This window comes from Zonotrichia leucophrys, chromosome 1, assembly GCF_028769735.1.
Source record: "Zonotrichia leucophrys gambelii isolate GWCS_2022_RI chromosome 1, RI_Zleu_2.0, whole genome shotgun sequence".
Taxonomy (NCBI): Eukaryota; Metazoa; Chordata; class Aves; order Passeriformes; family Passerellidae; genus Zonotrichia; species Zonotrichia leucophrys.
The window spans coordinates 87,658,257-87,673,072 of NC_088169.1; the positions used below are offsets into that span (position 1 = coordinate 87,658,257).

The following is a 14,816-nucleotide window of genomic DNA, read 5'->3' on the forward strand; positions in this document are numbered from 1 at the left end:
AAAATGCAGCTTCCTCTGAGATGGAATACTGCAGCTGCTCTGCACCATTTATTTTATACAAAAGTATCTATGCAAGAAAAAGGGAGAGTATTATTTATCTTCATGAAAGTGCAGGGTACTTTACAGACACGCTTAAATGGAAGTGTTATGTCTATAAGAGTTTACATTAAGAATGTTAAACCTGACCACCTAAAATTAGACTTTAAAAACCACATTAATGTACCTTCGTAAGTAACCTAATTCTTGTAGATGCCTAGGAACATAGAGTTGGCTTCAACATAAGCAATGAAGTCTTCTGCATTTGGGGAAAAAGACACTTTGTTGTGTGTATATGGGTTTGTAAATTTAAATCTGGACTTTCATGCTTCCAAAAGTTGACTTTATAAGTTGAAGCAGTCCGAGTGTCCTGTGGGCACTCAGCTCCCCTCTGAGAACTGACAGTGGCATTTCTCAGGTCAAGCCCTTAAGCAAAATGAAACGAGACGGTCTAAAGAGTTATGGGAAAAGGATTATGTTACTGAAAGATCATGAGGTTGTAATACTGATTTAGTCTGTGTTCTATAACTTTTTGGGTTTTATCTTGAAGTGTGGCTTTGTAGGCAAGTTTCTAGGATAGAATAAGGAGTCCAAAAAGTTGGAATAAAAGAAGGAAGCAGTTTGAGGAGTTGGTATCTAAGCTTTCAGTCCAAGAGAGGGTTGTGACTACTATAGTCCTTCTGGTTTGGGTTTTTTTGCTGAATTTTTTTCCCCCTCTAAAAATACAGCAGAATGTTGGTGTCTCTGAAGAAATTTATTCTTACCACAGAGGTACAGGTTATCACATCTTTCCCTAAACTTCGGCTGACCTTCATGTAGTGGGAGATTCCATCTTCATCCCGGTTTGGATCTTTGGCCCTTTACTTCAAATGTCAGAAAGGAGGAGTGGTTAATGGCAACTGTGATATGGACAGCTGTCCCTCAAGAGCAGGACTGAGCTGATTATCTCATTTTACACAGCTGTCAGACAGGAATTGGATCTCAGTTATTAGCAACCAAAAAATGAAAAATGCTTCTGGACTCATTTTTCCATTTGCTTCTCCCAGTCTTGGGTAGAAGAGTAACTGGTGATTTTCATGCAGAACCTTCTATGTTTTTGTAGCACTCCATTTGCAGAATCTGTTTCTGAGCGACGCTTCAGAACTGAAACTTTGAAGGATACTGTTTTTGGTCCGGGAGGTGAATTAGAGAAGATGAGTGGCCCCTTGATTGATGGGCAGCCTAATGTGATAGCTGGCATGTTTGAACTCTCCAGTTGTGTTAACTCTGAAGCCTAAAGAAAAGCCTTTAATTTGCTGTATTGTTGGCAGTTGCATATGTTATTTTAGCAAGAATATCCAGTTGATGTGTTCAACCTCCAAATGCTTATTGCCTTTGTAGGAGGCAGTATTGCTACTTGTTATCTGTTTTGCTGGTTTTGTTTCCTTCTTCCTTCTAAGGGATATATGATGAACATCAAAATCTATAACATATTTCTGCCCTGAACTCATGTTTTTCACTTTTTAAAGGCTGTCTGTGTATGTGTATTACTGAGAGAGAGCAAGCATGCAGCAGTATGTTTTCGCAATTAATTAATTGCAAATTTTCATCTTAAGTTTGAAGTGCAAATGCAAAATACTGTGAATGTTTCAAAATTTGGAGATCTCACAGCCAACTTTAAGACCAATTTAATGCTATACCCTGTGATGCTTTGCCAAGATTTGGACTAGATTGTTGTTTTAGCCATCTGTTTTGACCTGACCAGGCTTCCTACTATGAACCTGATACTTCCTTAGGTAGGCAGCACAGATCTAAAGGTAGCCAGCAGACGTTTTGGTAGTGCCTGACCTTTCCTGAATACCTGGGCTCCATAGCATCATGTGGCACTCATGTTCCTCTCCTGCACCTTTAAGGCCCAGCATGTTTCCAGCCTGCCTGCTTCTTGATTCTCCTTTCCTCCTACACCCACTCCTCCTCTCAGTTGTTCCTGCTCCTTGCATCTCTTCTCTCTTTTGGTCCCTTTGGCATTCTGTCCTATGGTCCTAGAAGGCTAAATGCTGCTTTTCATCAAGGAAGCATCCCTCATCTTCTCACTAAGATTCTTCACTGGCAGGAGTCTTTTACTGCATCTCACAGGCTCTGGTCTTACTTCTACACCTGCCATTTGACTTGTTCCTGGTTGCCTTTTGTTAGATTATATGCCTGTGGACATGTAGGACTTTTTGTCTGAGGTTATCTCAAGAAACTTCTTTTTTTATTCACTGAAAATAAGCAGTTCTGCTTGCCTGGGGAATGGCACTTGGTCTCCATAGTCCAACTCAATTTCATTCTCCCACCCTCTCTTCTCTTCTGGCCCCTCTCCTTCCTCAGGAATTGCTGCATTTTGGTTATTTAGAATAAAACCCCCTTCTATTACATTCTCTGGTTCCCTCTAGCAGTCGAGGATCTTGGTTTTCAGAGCTGGGCTGAACATTTTGTGCAAGGCCCAGTACCTCATTCTTCATCTTTCTGAGCTGGTCAGTTTATTTGATGTGAAATCAAGAACCAGGGGAATGTGTGTTCTTTTTTTGGCCTTTTTTATGTATAAGAGAGACTGAGTAATGAGGGACAGGGTGCGACGATGAGTGAGAGCTTTTATACCTCGAGGAAAAAAATATTTGCTTTTTTGTTTTTTACCATTAGCAATTCAAATTTTGTTTATGCTCTCTGCTCTGTGAAGACTGTGGCTGATTATAGCAGAAATCTGTAATTACTGTTAAAAGTTCAAATCTGAATAATTGAGAAAGAATCTGAACACTTTGTGGTCACAAATTAAAAGAGCAAAGTTCCTGAATTCTCAGTTTCCCCTGAAAAAACTATTGTGAAGTAAAACCAAGACAAATTCTCCCTCCCCATCAGGAACTTGCAGAGAAAAATAAACAAGCTGGTAAAATAGTTATATCTGAAATTCTTTTTATCTCTACCTGAACAAAGTAGTCAAGGTTTGACTGTAGAGAACTGGTCTGGGTTTTGGGAGAGCAACGTTCTCTGCAAAGTTCTGCTGTTCCTTTGCTGGCTGACCTTGGGCTGCATGCTTCTCCATGCATGGCTTCCCATTTATCCTGGAATAGGTTATTGATCCTTTATAAGGGTTCCAAAGTATAAGGATGAAAACCACTTTCTAATGGCTTTCTGCTCTTGCTGCTGAGTGCCTTAATTACAATGTGATATTGAACTTAAAACCTCTATATGCCCTTTTTTTTGGCATTGGGAAACAGTAGAAGCCCCAATGCATTTTTGTTTCATTGAAGGACCAGTCACTCCAAAATTGAAAGATTCTGTATGATTGTGAGCAGTCTAGAACTGTTTTATAAGGTGACTTCAGTGTAGATATTCTCATTCCCTTGAAGCTCCTCCTGAGATCTCTAATGACCTTTTCTTGGCCAAGTCTCAGGGTCTCTATTCCATCTTCATCCTTCTTGGCTTCCCTGCTGTTTTTGACACTTGATCATGCCCAGTCTTGAAATCTTGTCCTCCCTTGACTTTTGTGACAGTATTTTCCTGGTTTCCCTCCTGACTATTCCAGTCATTCATTCAGTAGCCTCTGCACTAAGCTGTTTACTTCCCTCCATATTTTTTTTTCTCAACTTAGACACAATGACCCACTTCTAGTATCCTCTCTTTGCTTTTCTTTACCTCCTTCATGCCAGGGATATTAAATGATGCAGCCTTGCATACTACCTTAACATATTTTTTAATTAATTGCTGCAAGTTTAAGACCCCTGAGGCCAGTGTGGAACTTGAGAAAGCTCCTTTGAGATTTGCCTTTGTTTCCTGCTTTCCTCTGCTGCAAGCTTCCACAGTTGGGCCTCTATAACATGTTCTTGCTTTGAACATACAGTGTAGGACTCATATTCCCGTTCATGGCCTGAATCTTTTGCTGCTTCTTTGAGTCTCTTTGGGAACCCTTGTGCTTCCTCCTTCATTTCCCATCTCTGTTAGTTTGAGCTGTTCTTGCTGGCCTCTGAGAACCGTGTTACCTTCTCGTCTTGTTAGCATCACAATTGCTGAGGCTGTCCTCCTGGCATGTTTTCTCAACACGTTGCCATCTCCTCCTTGACAAGCCTGTGCTTTGGCTATCATCCACCACATAAGGTTCCAGCTTGTTGTGCTCACTCTAAGGGGCCTTCACATTTCTGTTTCTCCCCTATCTGTTGCTGTCCCTTACTGCATTGTCCTTTGCTGTCTCAGCAACACAAGCATGACATTGTGCTTTTCCATTTTTTGCATGAACATCTCTTTGCATTCTTCCTCAGCTGACTCATACCTTGATACAAGCAGGAATATTGCCAGCCAATAGAGGCCAGACATACTGGAAAGTACTTATTTCATAGAACCCTAGAATCATTAAGGTTGGAAAAGGCCTCTAAGATCATTGGGTCCCACTGTTAATTGCATATTTGCAATTAGCAGTTTTCAGATATGCAAATAGCCATTATTTGCATTTTTGAAAATTATTCAAAGGTCTAACTGATACTCAAATGTACTCGTCTTACTGTATGTACCCCACTCTCCCTGGCTCCTTTTGTGAAGAAGCATGATTGCAAAAGGAATAAAGAGCAAAAAAATAAAGACTGTTATAAACAAAGACACAATATCTTGAAGACTGGAATGTTCAAGGTTAGAGCAGAATAATATTTACTTGCAGCTGCAAGGTGACAACTGTGGCAAGCATGTGTGTAGAAGAAAGGGACTTCTTTCAGTGTCTTTAAGGAGATGAACAGAAGATTTAGTTTCCAGATGATACACAAAATGGAGCATTTAGTGAGTAGGATGCCAAGCAGCAGTACTAGTGTTTTAAGTAAAAAGAAACCATTAATTGTAATGGTTCTGTGGTAGTGTGGTTCTGAATCCTCTTTAATTTCAAGAGTGGTACAAATCTTCGAGTTGTGAGCCAGGCAGGGATTGTCAGGTGTTTTGTCTCCTGGAAGAGAGTTCTGTCAGTTTGAGAATAACAGCTAACAGAATAGTAAAAAGGAATTATGTTAAAAAAGTGGTTGAGACTTAATTTATGAGCCTCACACAGTATTATTTGATTCTTCTGATCATTCTCCAACCTCAATTTCAGCTGTGCTTTGCTCTCAGACTCCTTTTTAACAGGCTCTCTGCAGTGCTTTGGTAATTTCAACCCTGGGAGCATGTGCTCTGTGTACATTTTGGGCACGTGGCATTCAACTAATCTGCACTTGATACTGATTTCCTTTTTTCTTATGAATTCAGTACAGAGTTCTTGCTACTGCTTGATACCCGTTTCCACGAGTGGGTTGTGGTTTGTTTCAGCAACTGTTGCAGAGTTCATATTGACTATTTTGTTTTCAGTGGTTCAGCCTTTGGTGAACAAGTTCTGACCACTTGCAGTCAGATTTTCATTTTCCCTGTGTGTGGCTGATGTTCCTTTCTCTACCATAGAAGCCTTTCACTATTGCTGTCATTAAAATGCAAGGCTAAGAGTAATTTTTCACTGAGAGACCCATTTTTTAATGTAAATAAATTTTCATTTATAAGCATGTTACATTCTTTTAACCTGTGTCTCTGTATATGTCTGCAATGCTCTGCAGATCTTCTGAGCAAGATAGTGCACATGCTGATCTACTTCTGATGTTGTCTGTAATTTCAGAAACAATCTGGGTATTAAATCAGTGTTTACATATCCTCTGCTGCAGGTTTGTTACTGGATGTGATTCTGATAGGCAGGTAAAATTGAAATCCTTCAGCTTGGGGCCTCTCAGAAGGCTGGGGGAAATACCTGCTCTTACCTACCATTTCTCTACCACAGACTTCCCAGTTTCCCAGGGAAAATTTCATTTCAGATATGTGCTCATAAACTTGACTTATTCCAAAACCAGTTCCCTCTACCTTTCTCAGTGTAAGAGTAATTGTTCCGTTAATATTCTTAAAGCAAATGTCAGAGATTTCTCTCCTGCCTTGGCATATGCTTGGAATTACAGCTGCTACTTCCATCGGTGAAATATTGTGCAGTGGCACCGAGGGTGGAGGGATGCTGCAGAGACACTTCTGCTGGGGTGATGTATTTTCATTGCACTTCTTCAAAGTGCTTGGTTTACTTTTTACTTCAAATCTGTTATTGGGAGGGTTGTCATGGGACATTTGGCTTATTATTCGAATAAATCTTTTCTAGTAGTCTTATTACAAAGGAAATAATTTCCAGCTCAAAAGTATTTTATGTATACCAGTATTCTCAGTATCATTTACTGTTTCTTTTGACAGGTGTTACATATTCTCCACTTTACCTTACGCAGCATCATAAATAAACAAACTGGTCCAAACTTTGAGCACATATTTTCAGACTGTCTTAGGAGTGTCTGCAATGTTTGTGTAGTATTTCTCAATGCTTTTTTTCCCTGTATGTTTATATAGCAGACAACCAAAGCATTTGATTAGTTTGTCTTATTAAAATCTGGCAAGGCCCTAGCTGTGCTCAATCTTAGCCTGTTATGCCCATAAAGATACTGCTTCTCTTGACACGAGCATATTTCAGGCTTTGGCTATAATGCCATCTGTTGATAAGTTTAAATAAGCAGGTCAGGTTTTGTAAACTATACCATTTGTCAGTTTCAAACAAAGCTAGGACATAATTGCCTTTGGAATTGAATCCTGATGCACTTCCAACATGAGGGTTTGGGTGACTTTATAGTTCTCACAAGACTTCATGTTTCATTAGTACCAAAAATGCCTGCAGAGTCAGTGCTTTTCATTTACTAAATTCAAAATACAAATTTATAGCCTGCTTGAGTACCTTTCACAAAATGGAGGGAATTGAAAGGTCCTATGATAAATGTGCTATCATGATACTTATCTTATCTGGAATGACAGTGAAAACAAATTTTTCTTTTTATTTTTCTTTGAGACTTAATATGAACCTTATTTTGTTGAGATTTCTATTCATTAAAGGAAAATCATATCTTTATAACAGTTTAATTACAACAAAACAATCAGTCGAGCAATTTATATTAAGCTATACATGGCCTAAAAGTTTTCATCTTCCTCGAACTGGTAATTTTCAGTACCATCTGAGTGTTTAGTGTGACTTGGAGCAGATTTTCCATTCAGGGTAGCACAGTCCCAGTACTGCCTGTGTTGCATGAAGCAGCCCCGTGAGCATTCAGAGCTGTGCAGCCTCGCACCCGCAGCAGTTCTGAGCAGGGCTGTGCCGTCAGAGCCCGACGCGTGGACAGGTGCGCGTTGTGACTCACAGGCGATAGCACGCCGTGCGCTCCTGGGTGACAGTGGCTTCCTTTGGTTGGATCCCTTTTCCCTTTGTGCCTCATGACTAGTGAGAGCCATGTGCCTCCTGTTGCCATATCTGCAAGCCTGTAATTGGGAAAACAGTTTTTGGCTTGTTCTACTGCTCCTCTAAAAGGGAATCGTGGTTCTAGGGTATGAGAATTTCTCTTACCTCCTTGCCCCCAGGGATGGGTTTTCCTCCTTTCGTATGGCACTGAAGGCAGAAGGCTGCTATCAAACTGCAATGCCTTTCTTTTGGCAGTAACATGACACCTATCATTCCTTCCAGGTTAAGTTTCATTTTATGAACAATACCTACCAGCCTCTCTTCCTTCATTTGATTACAGAAATACAAACATTTCCTGAAGGCTTCTCACAAGGAGTTACCAAAACGATGGGTAGCAATTTCAGTCTGGGCTGATAATCAGTATCCTCTTTTCTTATTTCTTACATGAAACAAGTATTTCTGTGAGAATGTTTGCTTAGAGAAGATCGGATTTTTAAGTGTTTTATTCCCGCCATCTTAGTTCACACCACCTTCTTTATGAGGGAAAGCACATATCTTAAAACGGCAAATTTCTCTTCCTTCTAGACTCAGCTAAATTGATTATTTCCACCTTCTTGTACTGGATGAGGACACAGAGTTTTTTGAGTGTGTAATTTACACAAGTCCATTAGAACTGCCTTTTCTTCACCAAAGTAGAGGCTCTTCATTTCTTCATGCACGTTTTACTTTTACTCCTCACAATGTGACATTATTTCAGAAAGGTTGTAGTCAAATAGTCTTTTTTTTTGACAGTTTTTAAAGCTGCTAAATACCTTAGAGACTAGGGGCATCTCTGAGTATATTAGATGGATATTGTTAGTTAGATCACTGGATCTGTGTTTCAGGCACTGAAATTCAAGTGGTCACCTATTCATAGGTGCTCTGCAGCAATGTCTGTCATTGCTTGGTAGTCTGTCTGAGTTTTTTCTCTCAAAGTTCATGTTGAGAAACTTGAGTCTCCTTTAAATCTTTTTGTCATAGTGTTTTGTTGGATCAAAATACTAGCAAATAAAGCAACAGTGAAGTAAACACATCAAAATGTAAATGTACAGATTTGTTCTAGAATAGGCATCTTCTGTAGGCAGTGCACTGCATTGTATGGCTCCCCATTTGAGTCCCAACTGATTCTGCCTGACCAGCCCTTGAATCCAGCCTTAGAGAATGCTTCAGGCTATAAATGTATGTTAACTCCGTGTTCAGTGGGATCCTCAGTGTGTTGTTCCCCACATTTCATGTGTTTTTCTGTCCTGATGGGCAAGTAGCAGTGATCCTGGGTAACATCTGACTGGCTTAGAGTGAGCATTTGCAGAGTAGCAAAGTACAGATTTCTTCAGCACTGCTAAGGGATGGCCCTTACTGTCCCATCAACAGGAGCCTGGCTTGCTTTTGCAGCAGGAGCTTCCACTTGATTCAAAGATTCAAAGTAAGGCAGCAGTTTTCCCAGCAAGCTGTAGGTCTAGTCTGAAGTGAATTAGTGGTTATTAAAAGGTATTCAATGCAGGAATTTTCTTTAATACAATTTTCTTATGCATTGGACAGATTCTTCTTGTCTGTTTAACTGTAGTTCAGGATCCATGCTTGGCTCGACTTTTTGCATCTCTCTGACCTGTCTGACTTGGGATTGTACTGTAACAGTTTAGTGCTTGAGAAATGAAGACTGCTGTCGCCTTCCAGCTGTTGATGGTGGTTATGACCTTGGCTACTCTAACCTTGCTTTTTAAATTCAGCCAAATATATAAACAGATAGCACTTACCTTGTAAAGTGGGACATTGTGAATTCTGGTCTTCGACTTTCTTTTTACTTCTTGAAAATTAATTCTGACTTGCTATTGTGGTAGGATTTTAAAGCACCCTTGATTTCAGTTCCATGTGCTTATTACTTATTACTGGTTTTTTCTTTGTTTGAGTGGGATCATAAGAGAAGAGTTCAAAAGATTTGCCAGGCAATAAGCCGGAAAAGGAAAGTTGGAAGAATGATCAGCTGCTCTGGTTTGGCTGCGGTCTTGTTTTATCATGCCATTTAGTAGTGTCAAGCTGATGCACCAAATACTTGGGTCAGGTGAATGAGAAATGCAACATAAATTAACAGTAATACTTACTGCATAGCAAATATTCTTTTAAATAATTTAGTAGCCAATTACACTAAATTATTGTTGCCCTGAAAGTGTTCTGGAATTGCCACCTTACGTAGTGTTTGACTATGCTCAATTATTACAGATCCCATATTGCCAGCAAATCCAGTAACATGATCAAGTGCAAACTTGGAAAAAAAGGTCTTATTCCACAGCTTTGAAATTTCCCATGTGATTGCTGTTTGGTCTGACTCTTTGCTTTCTGCCCTAAATTACTGTCTAGTGTATATCTTCTTATCTTCTTAAAAAGCTGCTATGTTTTACTGAAAAGTGTGTTAGTTTGGGGTTTTTGGGGATTTTTTGTGGTTTTGGGGTTTTTTTTGTGGTTTTTTTTTTTTTTTTAAGATTTTTGGATTTTGTTTTCTTGTCAAAGATTTTTATAAACCATGGAATGAAAATACTAAATTTCTTAGTGTGGGTGTAATCTGACCCAATTCTAATTTTGCTTGTCTCCCTGATGAGTGTATTTTATACAAATGCACAAAAGCTTGTGTATTTGATGATGGGGATGTTGCATATCAGCCTTACATTTTACTGCATAGCCAGTCATCCCAGATGCTCTACTGACATAACCTGGGCAAACCTGAAGCTCTGTGAAAGCAACAGTGCTTTCTTCTGTTTCTTGAATTTCTGGTGTTTCAGATTGGTATCTTAATCTGTCATATGCTTTTATAACCTAATTTTCTTGATTTCTCTGCTTGTCTTTAAAAATCAAAAAGGGGGGAGGGGGTGGAACTGATAAATTTGTGTTTATTTTACTTTGGAGTTGTATTGTTAATGCAACTGATATTTCATAATGGTTTAACAAGAAGCAGTAATTTTTTTTCTGCTTGCACCATAGAACTTAAAATTTATATGAGACACTTACAAAATGAAGCATTCAACATAACATTTAGTTCATGTTTATTTTCTTCCAGGTGGGGTACTACTTTTAATGATGGCTTTACCTGTGAAGTTACCATGTAAATGTAGCTGTATTTTGATTGGTCTGTCCATCCCAACTGGATAAAAATATATTGTTGCTTTTCCCTTGTATTATTCACAAAAGAATAGTCCTGCTATTTTTTTTTAAATTTGTGTAAATTTCAAATGTTTGATACTAGATTAAATCAGTCAAAACGAGTTATTCAATAAAGCTCAACTTGAGGGGCTGGATAGTGGAAAGCCTTTTGCAGCTTGGGTCAGTTAGCTGTGCAGCAGGTAGTAATGCCTCTGTCCCAAGTGAGAGTGTGGCAGATGAGTAGATGGGTAAGTTGGTAGCTGGTGGGCTTTTCCTTTCCTCCCCAGACATAAAGATGTTTCCACTCGCCATAGACGCTGTGGTGCTGCAATTGTGCTTCTCAGTCTGAGTGCCTAAGAGGGAGTGATGGTGTTAGCTGTGCAATTAGGACGTGTTTCCTGAGGCCAGGGCTGTGAAGCCACTGCCTGTGGGGGCTGAGGGATGATTTTGCTGGGGTATTGTGTAGGTGTTTGAGCCCTAAGAGGTGTGGTGAGCACATGCATGGAAATGAAAGGTTTAGCGCATATGAATGCGTTGGAGTGTGGACTTCATTGCTTTGGTGCTGTGAGGCACTGGGGTGCAGAAGTGAAAGGTAGAATGCATATGGGTGTGGGGGAAGAACGGGTAGCTTCAGTGTCAAAATGCTGGGTGCATCTGTCTCTGGATCTGTGCATCCACACTGTGTTATTGTCAAATGCCTATTTTTAGAACGAGTATCTAATTGGTATTCATGCAGATGGGTGTCTCCCTGTCTCATCTGATCCACTCATCTGAGTGATGCACTCAGTGGGAGGTGTCTGCTGACGAATCTTCCCTAAGCAGAGTGTGTTCGTGTCAGTCTCTTCTCTCTTACATGTATGCAAGTGTTTAATTTGCTATACAGACATAAGTGTGTTTGTGTGTTTGCCTTGTCTATGCTCCAGCATGCTCAAAGAAAGTACCATTTAATCTTCTGGAATGACTAATTTCAGAAATTAAAGGTATAGAATTTGCATGCCTTCAAGACACATTTCTTCTCTTTATGCAAAGAGCAGTGCAAGTTGTGGCCTTGGAAACTTAGCTCCCTCAATTCAGACTTCAAGGGATTGCTCCCAGTATAGTAATGCAGCCAGTTGTGAGTAGGAATGACAGACTTTCTGCTGCCTGTCTACTGCAGCAGACTACAGAAAACTTAGAGTGCTAAGTGCAAGTTCATACAAGTTCATGCTGCAAAATGTTTTCTTCTTATGAAATAATTTGTATACAACTGCTAGCCAGGTGTGGTTTATTTTTCTGAGGGGAAGTATATAACGTTTATGAGAGAAAACATTCTGAGTCTCTTCCTGCAGCAAACTTCTGTGATTTCAGACAAGTAAGTTTTTTCTGTGTCTCAGAATTGGAGAAAATACTTGCCTGCTATAGTGTGAATTAAGCAGGATTTAAATATATATCTATATATTTTTTTAGGAAAAACTGGTTATGGCAGGCAAAGCTTTAACTATTATGAGCTTAATATAGTGTGTTCCAACTTGACATGGTAGATGTAATTATCTATATATAGTATTATGCATGATCTTGGTGTTTTAAAATGAGATATGTAATCCTAGCTCTAAGGAATAGGATTCATTATAATGTCACCTAATGCAAAAAGAGAGGCTAGGCCTCAGAGAGAAATTAATTTCCCCTCAAATTAAGATAGTCCTGACTTTGCAGATGATCTAATTAAATTGTGGTTTGTGTGTGGCATGAATGAATATTCCCTTTTAGCTATGATTTTCCTCTTACCTGACACCATAAACCTACTGGATCACACGTAATCTTGGTGAAGAGTACCAAGGTTATATGGATTATGTACTAAAGGAGTGAATGTGATATACCTGCTGAAAGGGCTCTGCTTCCCTTAAACAGAGCTTGGCTTTTTACCTGGGAGCAGTGCCCTGGGATAAGCCTGCCCTAGCAGTGTTACCGTCAGTGTGGAGAAGCACTGTCCCAGCTGCCCTCAGTACGGATGGTCTTCCCTGAGGCACAGTCATGGGCCTTTTGGAATGGTGCTGGCTAGCTGTGAGTAAGATAAATAAAGGAGGATGATCTTCATACAGGTATTTCTGATAGCAGGAGATGTTTCTGTTCTTAGGCTTCCCCTTGTTTGTGTCTCAAGGGTTTCCTTTCCTCTCCTTTCTCCTCACAGATATTCCTGCTTCCAGCAGCATGGCCTCTGATCTGGAAAGCAGCCTCACTTCCATAGACTGGCTCCCACAGCTTACTTTAAGGGCTACTATTGAAAAATTAGGGGGTTCCTCACAAGCAGGACCTCCAGGGTCTGCCCGGAAGTGTCCCCCAGGCTCACCAACAGATCCCAATGCCACACTGAGTAAGGATGAGGCAGCAGTGCACCAAGATGGGAAGCCACGTTACAGCTATGCCACTTTGATCACGTATGCCATCAACTCATCACCTGCCAAGAAGATGACGCTTAGTGAGATCTACCGTTGGATCTGCGACAACTTTCCCTACTACAAAAATGCTGGTATTGGTTGGAAGGTGAGGGCTTGCATCACTGAAGTACCCTTTTTTGCCTAATTATAAGGCTTACTTTCTTAATTCTATGCAGAATAGCTTCACTGATTAAAATAAGACTGATGTAAAACTAAGTTGACCAACTGGAGAAAATGCAGAGCCAGCAGTCCCATTTTCTCTGAGAATTTTGTTGAACATATGTGGTGGTCCACTAAAAAGGAGTGCACACAAAACCCACCGCCACCAACCAAGGAAAACAAAAAAATCCCCCACAAAGCACACATCACTACCATCCTCTGCATCACACTGATGCTATTTTCATTGCACCTTCTATAGGTGTAGAGGTGGTTCAGCCCCATATTAACTGTCTTAATCAGTCCCTTTCCACAGCTTCTGTTCTTCCCCATTCCAGCGATATGTAGTGAGCTTTGGCTTTTATGTACCATCCTATTTTCTCTGCTCCAGCACATACTCAGAAGACTGTATGTTTTTGTTGTAGCACTTACCTGTATCTCTTACTCTCTCATCAGAACTCTATTCGTCATAACCTCTCTCTGAATAAATGTTTTCGAAAGGTGCCTCGACCAAGAGATGATCCTGGGAAGGTAAGAAATCTGCATGCTCCTGGGCAAGCAATTTAAAACTGCAGGGAAATAAGCTGGGGTTGCCCTTTCTAACTCATGGATGGAATTTGAAACCTAAAGTGTAGGCAAAAATGGAAGCAGTAGTAAGATTTACTGCAGTCCTTCGGCTACAGAAGCATTTACTTAAAGGGAAACTGTAAAGGAACTTTAAGGGTTTTAGTAATTATTTTTCTTATCTGTGGTCTTCAGTTGACTTTAAAGATACTGGGAGAAGTCAAAAAGTGTTATTGAATGTACTTTATTAATTTTTTTTCTTTTTCTTTTTTATCTTTGTGTGTAAAATGTGAGTATAGTCCAACTTGTTCTGCTATGAGAGAGCATAGCGGCTGCTGGTGAACAGTAGGACTGTGATGTGACATCATGGATTTCATGGAGGCAGGATCCATGAAAATGAGAGCAGAATTGCTACCTATATAGATTGCAAAGTATTTGGTGTTGGAAAAATATGTCATCATCTGTAGAAGTTATTTATGAGTAAAACTCAAGAATTTAGGAATATGTTGGCTAACTAAGGATAGCTGTGATAGTACACATAGATTGTAAAGGGGAATTGCTAGCAAAACCAAGACTTGGCATATTGGCATGCAGGTATTATTGTCTGAAAAAACCCACAACCAAACAAGCAGGAGGAGATGGTAGGGGTAAGAAGCTGTGTATTTACACACAAGGATTGTCTCCTCCCCCTCATCCTGAAGTTGCAATAAAGGACCATTTGCTCAGGCCTTTATTTCAGGTTATATTTAAAGGACTGTGTGGTGCTCAGTTGGCACCTATAAGTGGAAATAGTAGATCTTTGAGGATCACAGCTCAAAAATACCATTAATTATGTGGCTTATTCCAGGAAATCCTGACTGACTTAAGGGTATATGTCTGCAAGGTGTTCATTGGCATGTTGGGCTGGGTTTATAATGAAAACCTGTGCTTGATGCTTATTCAGATTATTCAGATCTTGATGGGAGGTTAAAACAAGCTAAATCCACTTTAGAGTTCTTTTTATACTTAGTCAGAAGACAACACTCATAATTATATGCTGTTTTATATTGAAAGGGAGGTCTAGGAGTTGACATGTACCCCTCTCCTCTCCCAGACACGAACAATAACATTAAGCTGATGAGATCTGTCAAATTTTTAATATCTCCAGGGATAGAGATAGCAAAACTGGGCATTTGTTCTAGTTCTGCACCACCATGATTGTGAAG

At 39.9% G+C, this 14,816-nt stretch overlaps 1 protein-coding gene across 4 annotated transcripts in view; it reads left to right on the forward strand.

Moving 5' to 3' along the window:
• FOXJ2 (forkhead box J2) overlaps positions 1–14,816 on the forward strand; it is a 31,251-nt gene that overhangs the window by 7,246 nt on the left and 9,189 nt on the right. For all 4 annotated transcript variants that reach the window (XM_064720942.1, XM_064720924.1, XM_064720934.1 and 1 more), the window contains 2 exons: positions 12,645–12,997; positions 13,504–13,578. In XM_064720942.1, the coding sequence (XP_064577012.1) occupies positions 12,665–12,997; positions 13,504–13,578 (408 nt within the window). In that variant the 5' untranslated portion in view covers positions 12,645–12,664. The remainder of the gene's footprint in view (positions 1–12,644; positions 12,998–13,503; positions 13,579–14,816) is intronic.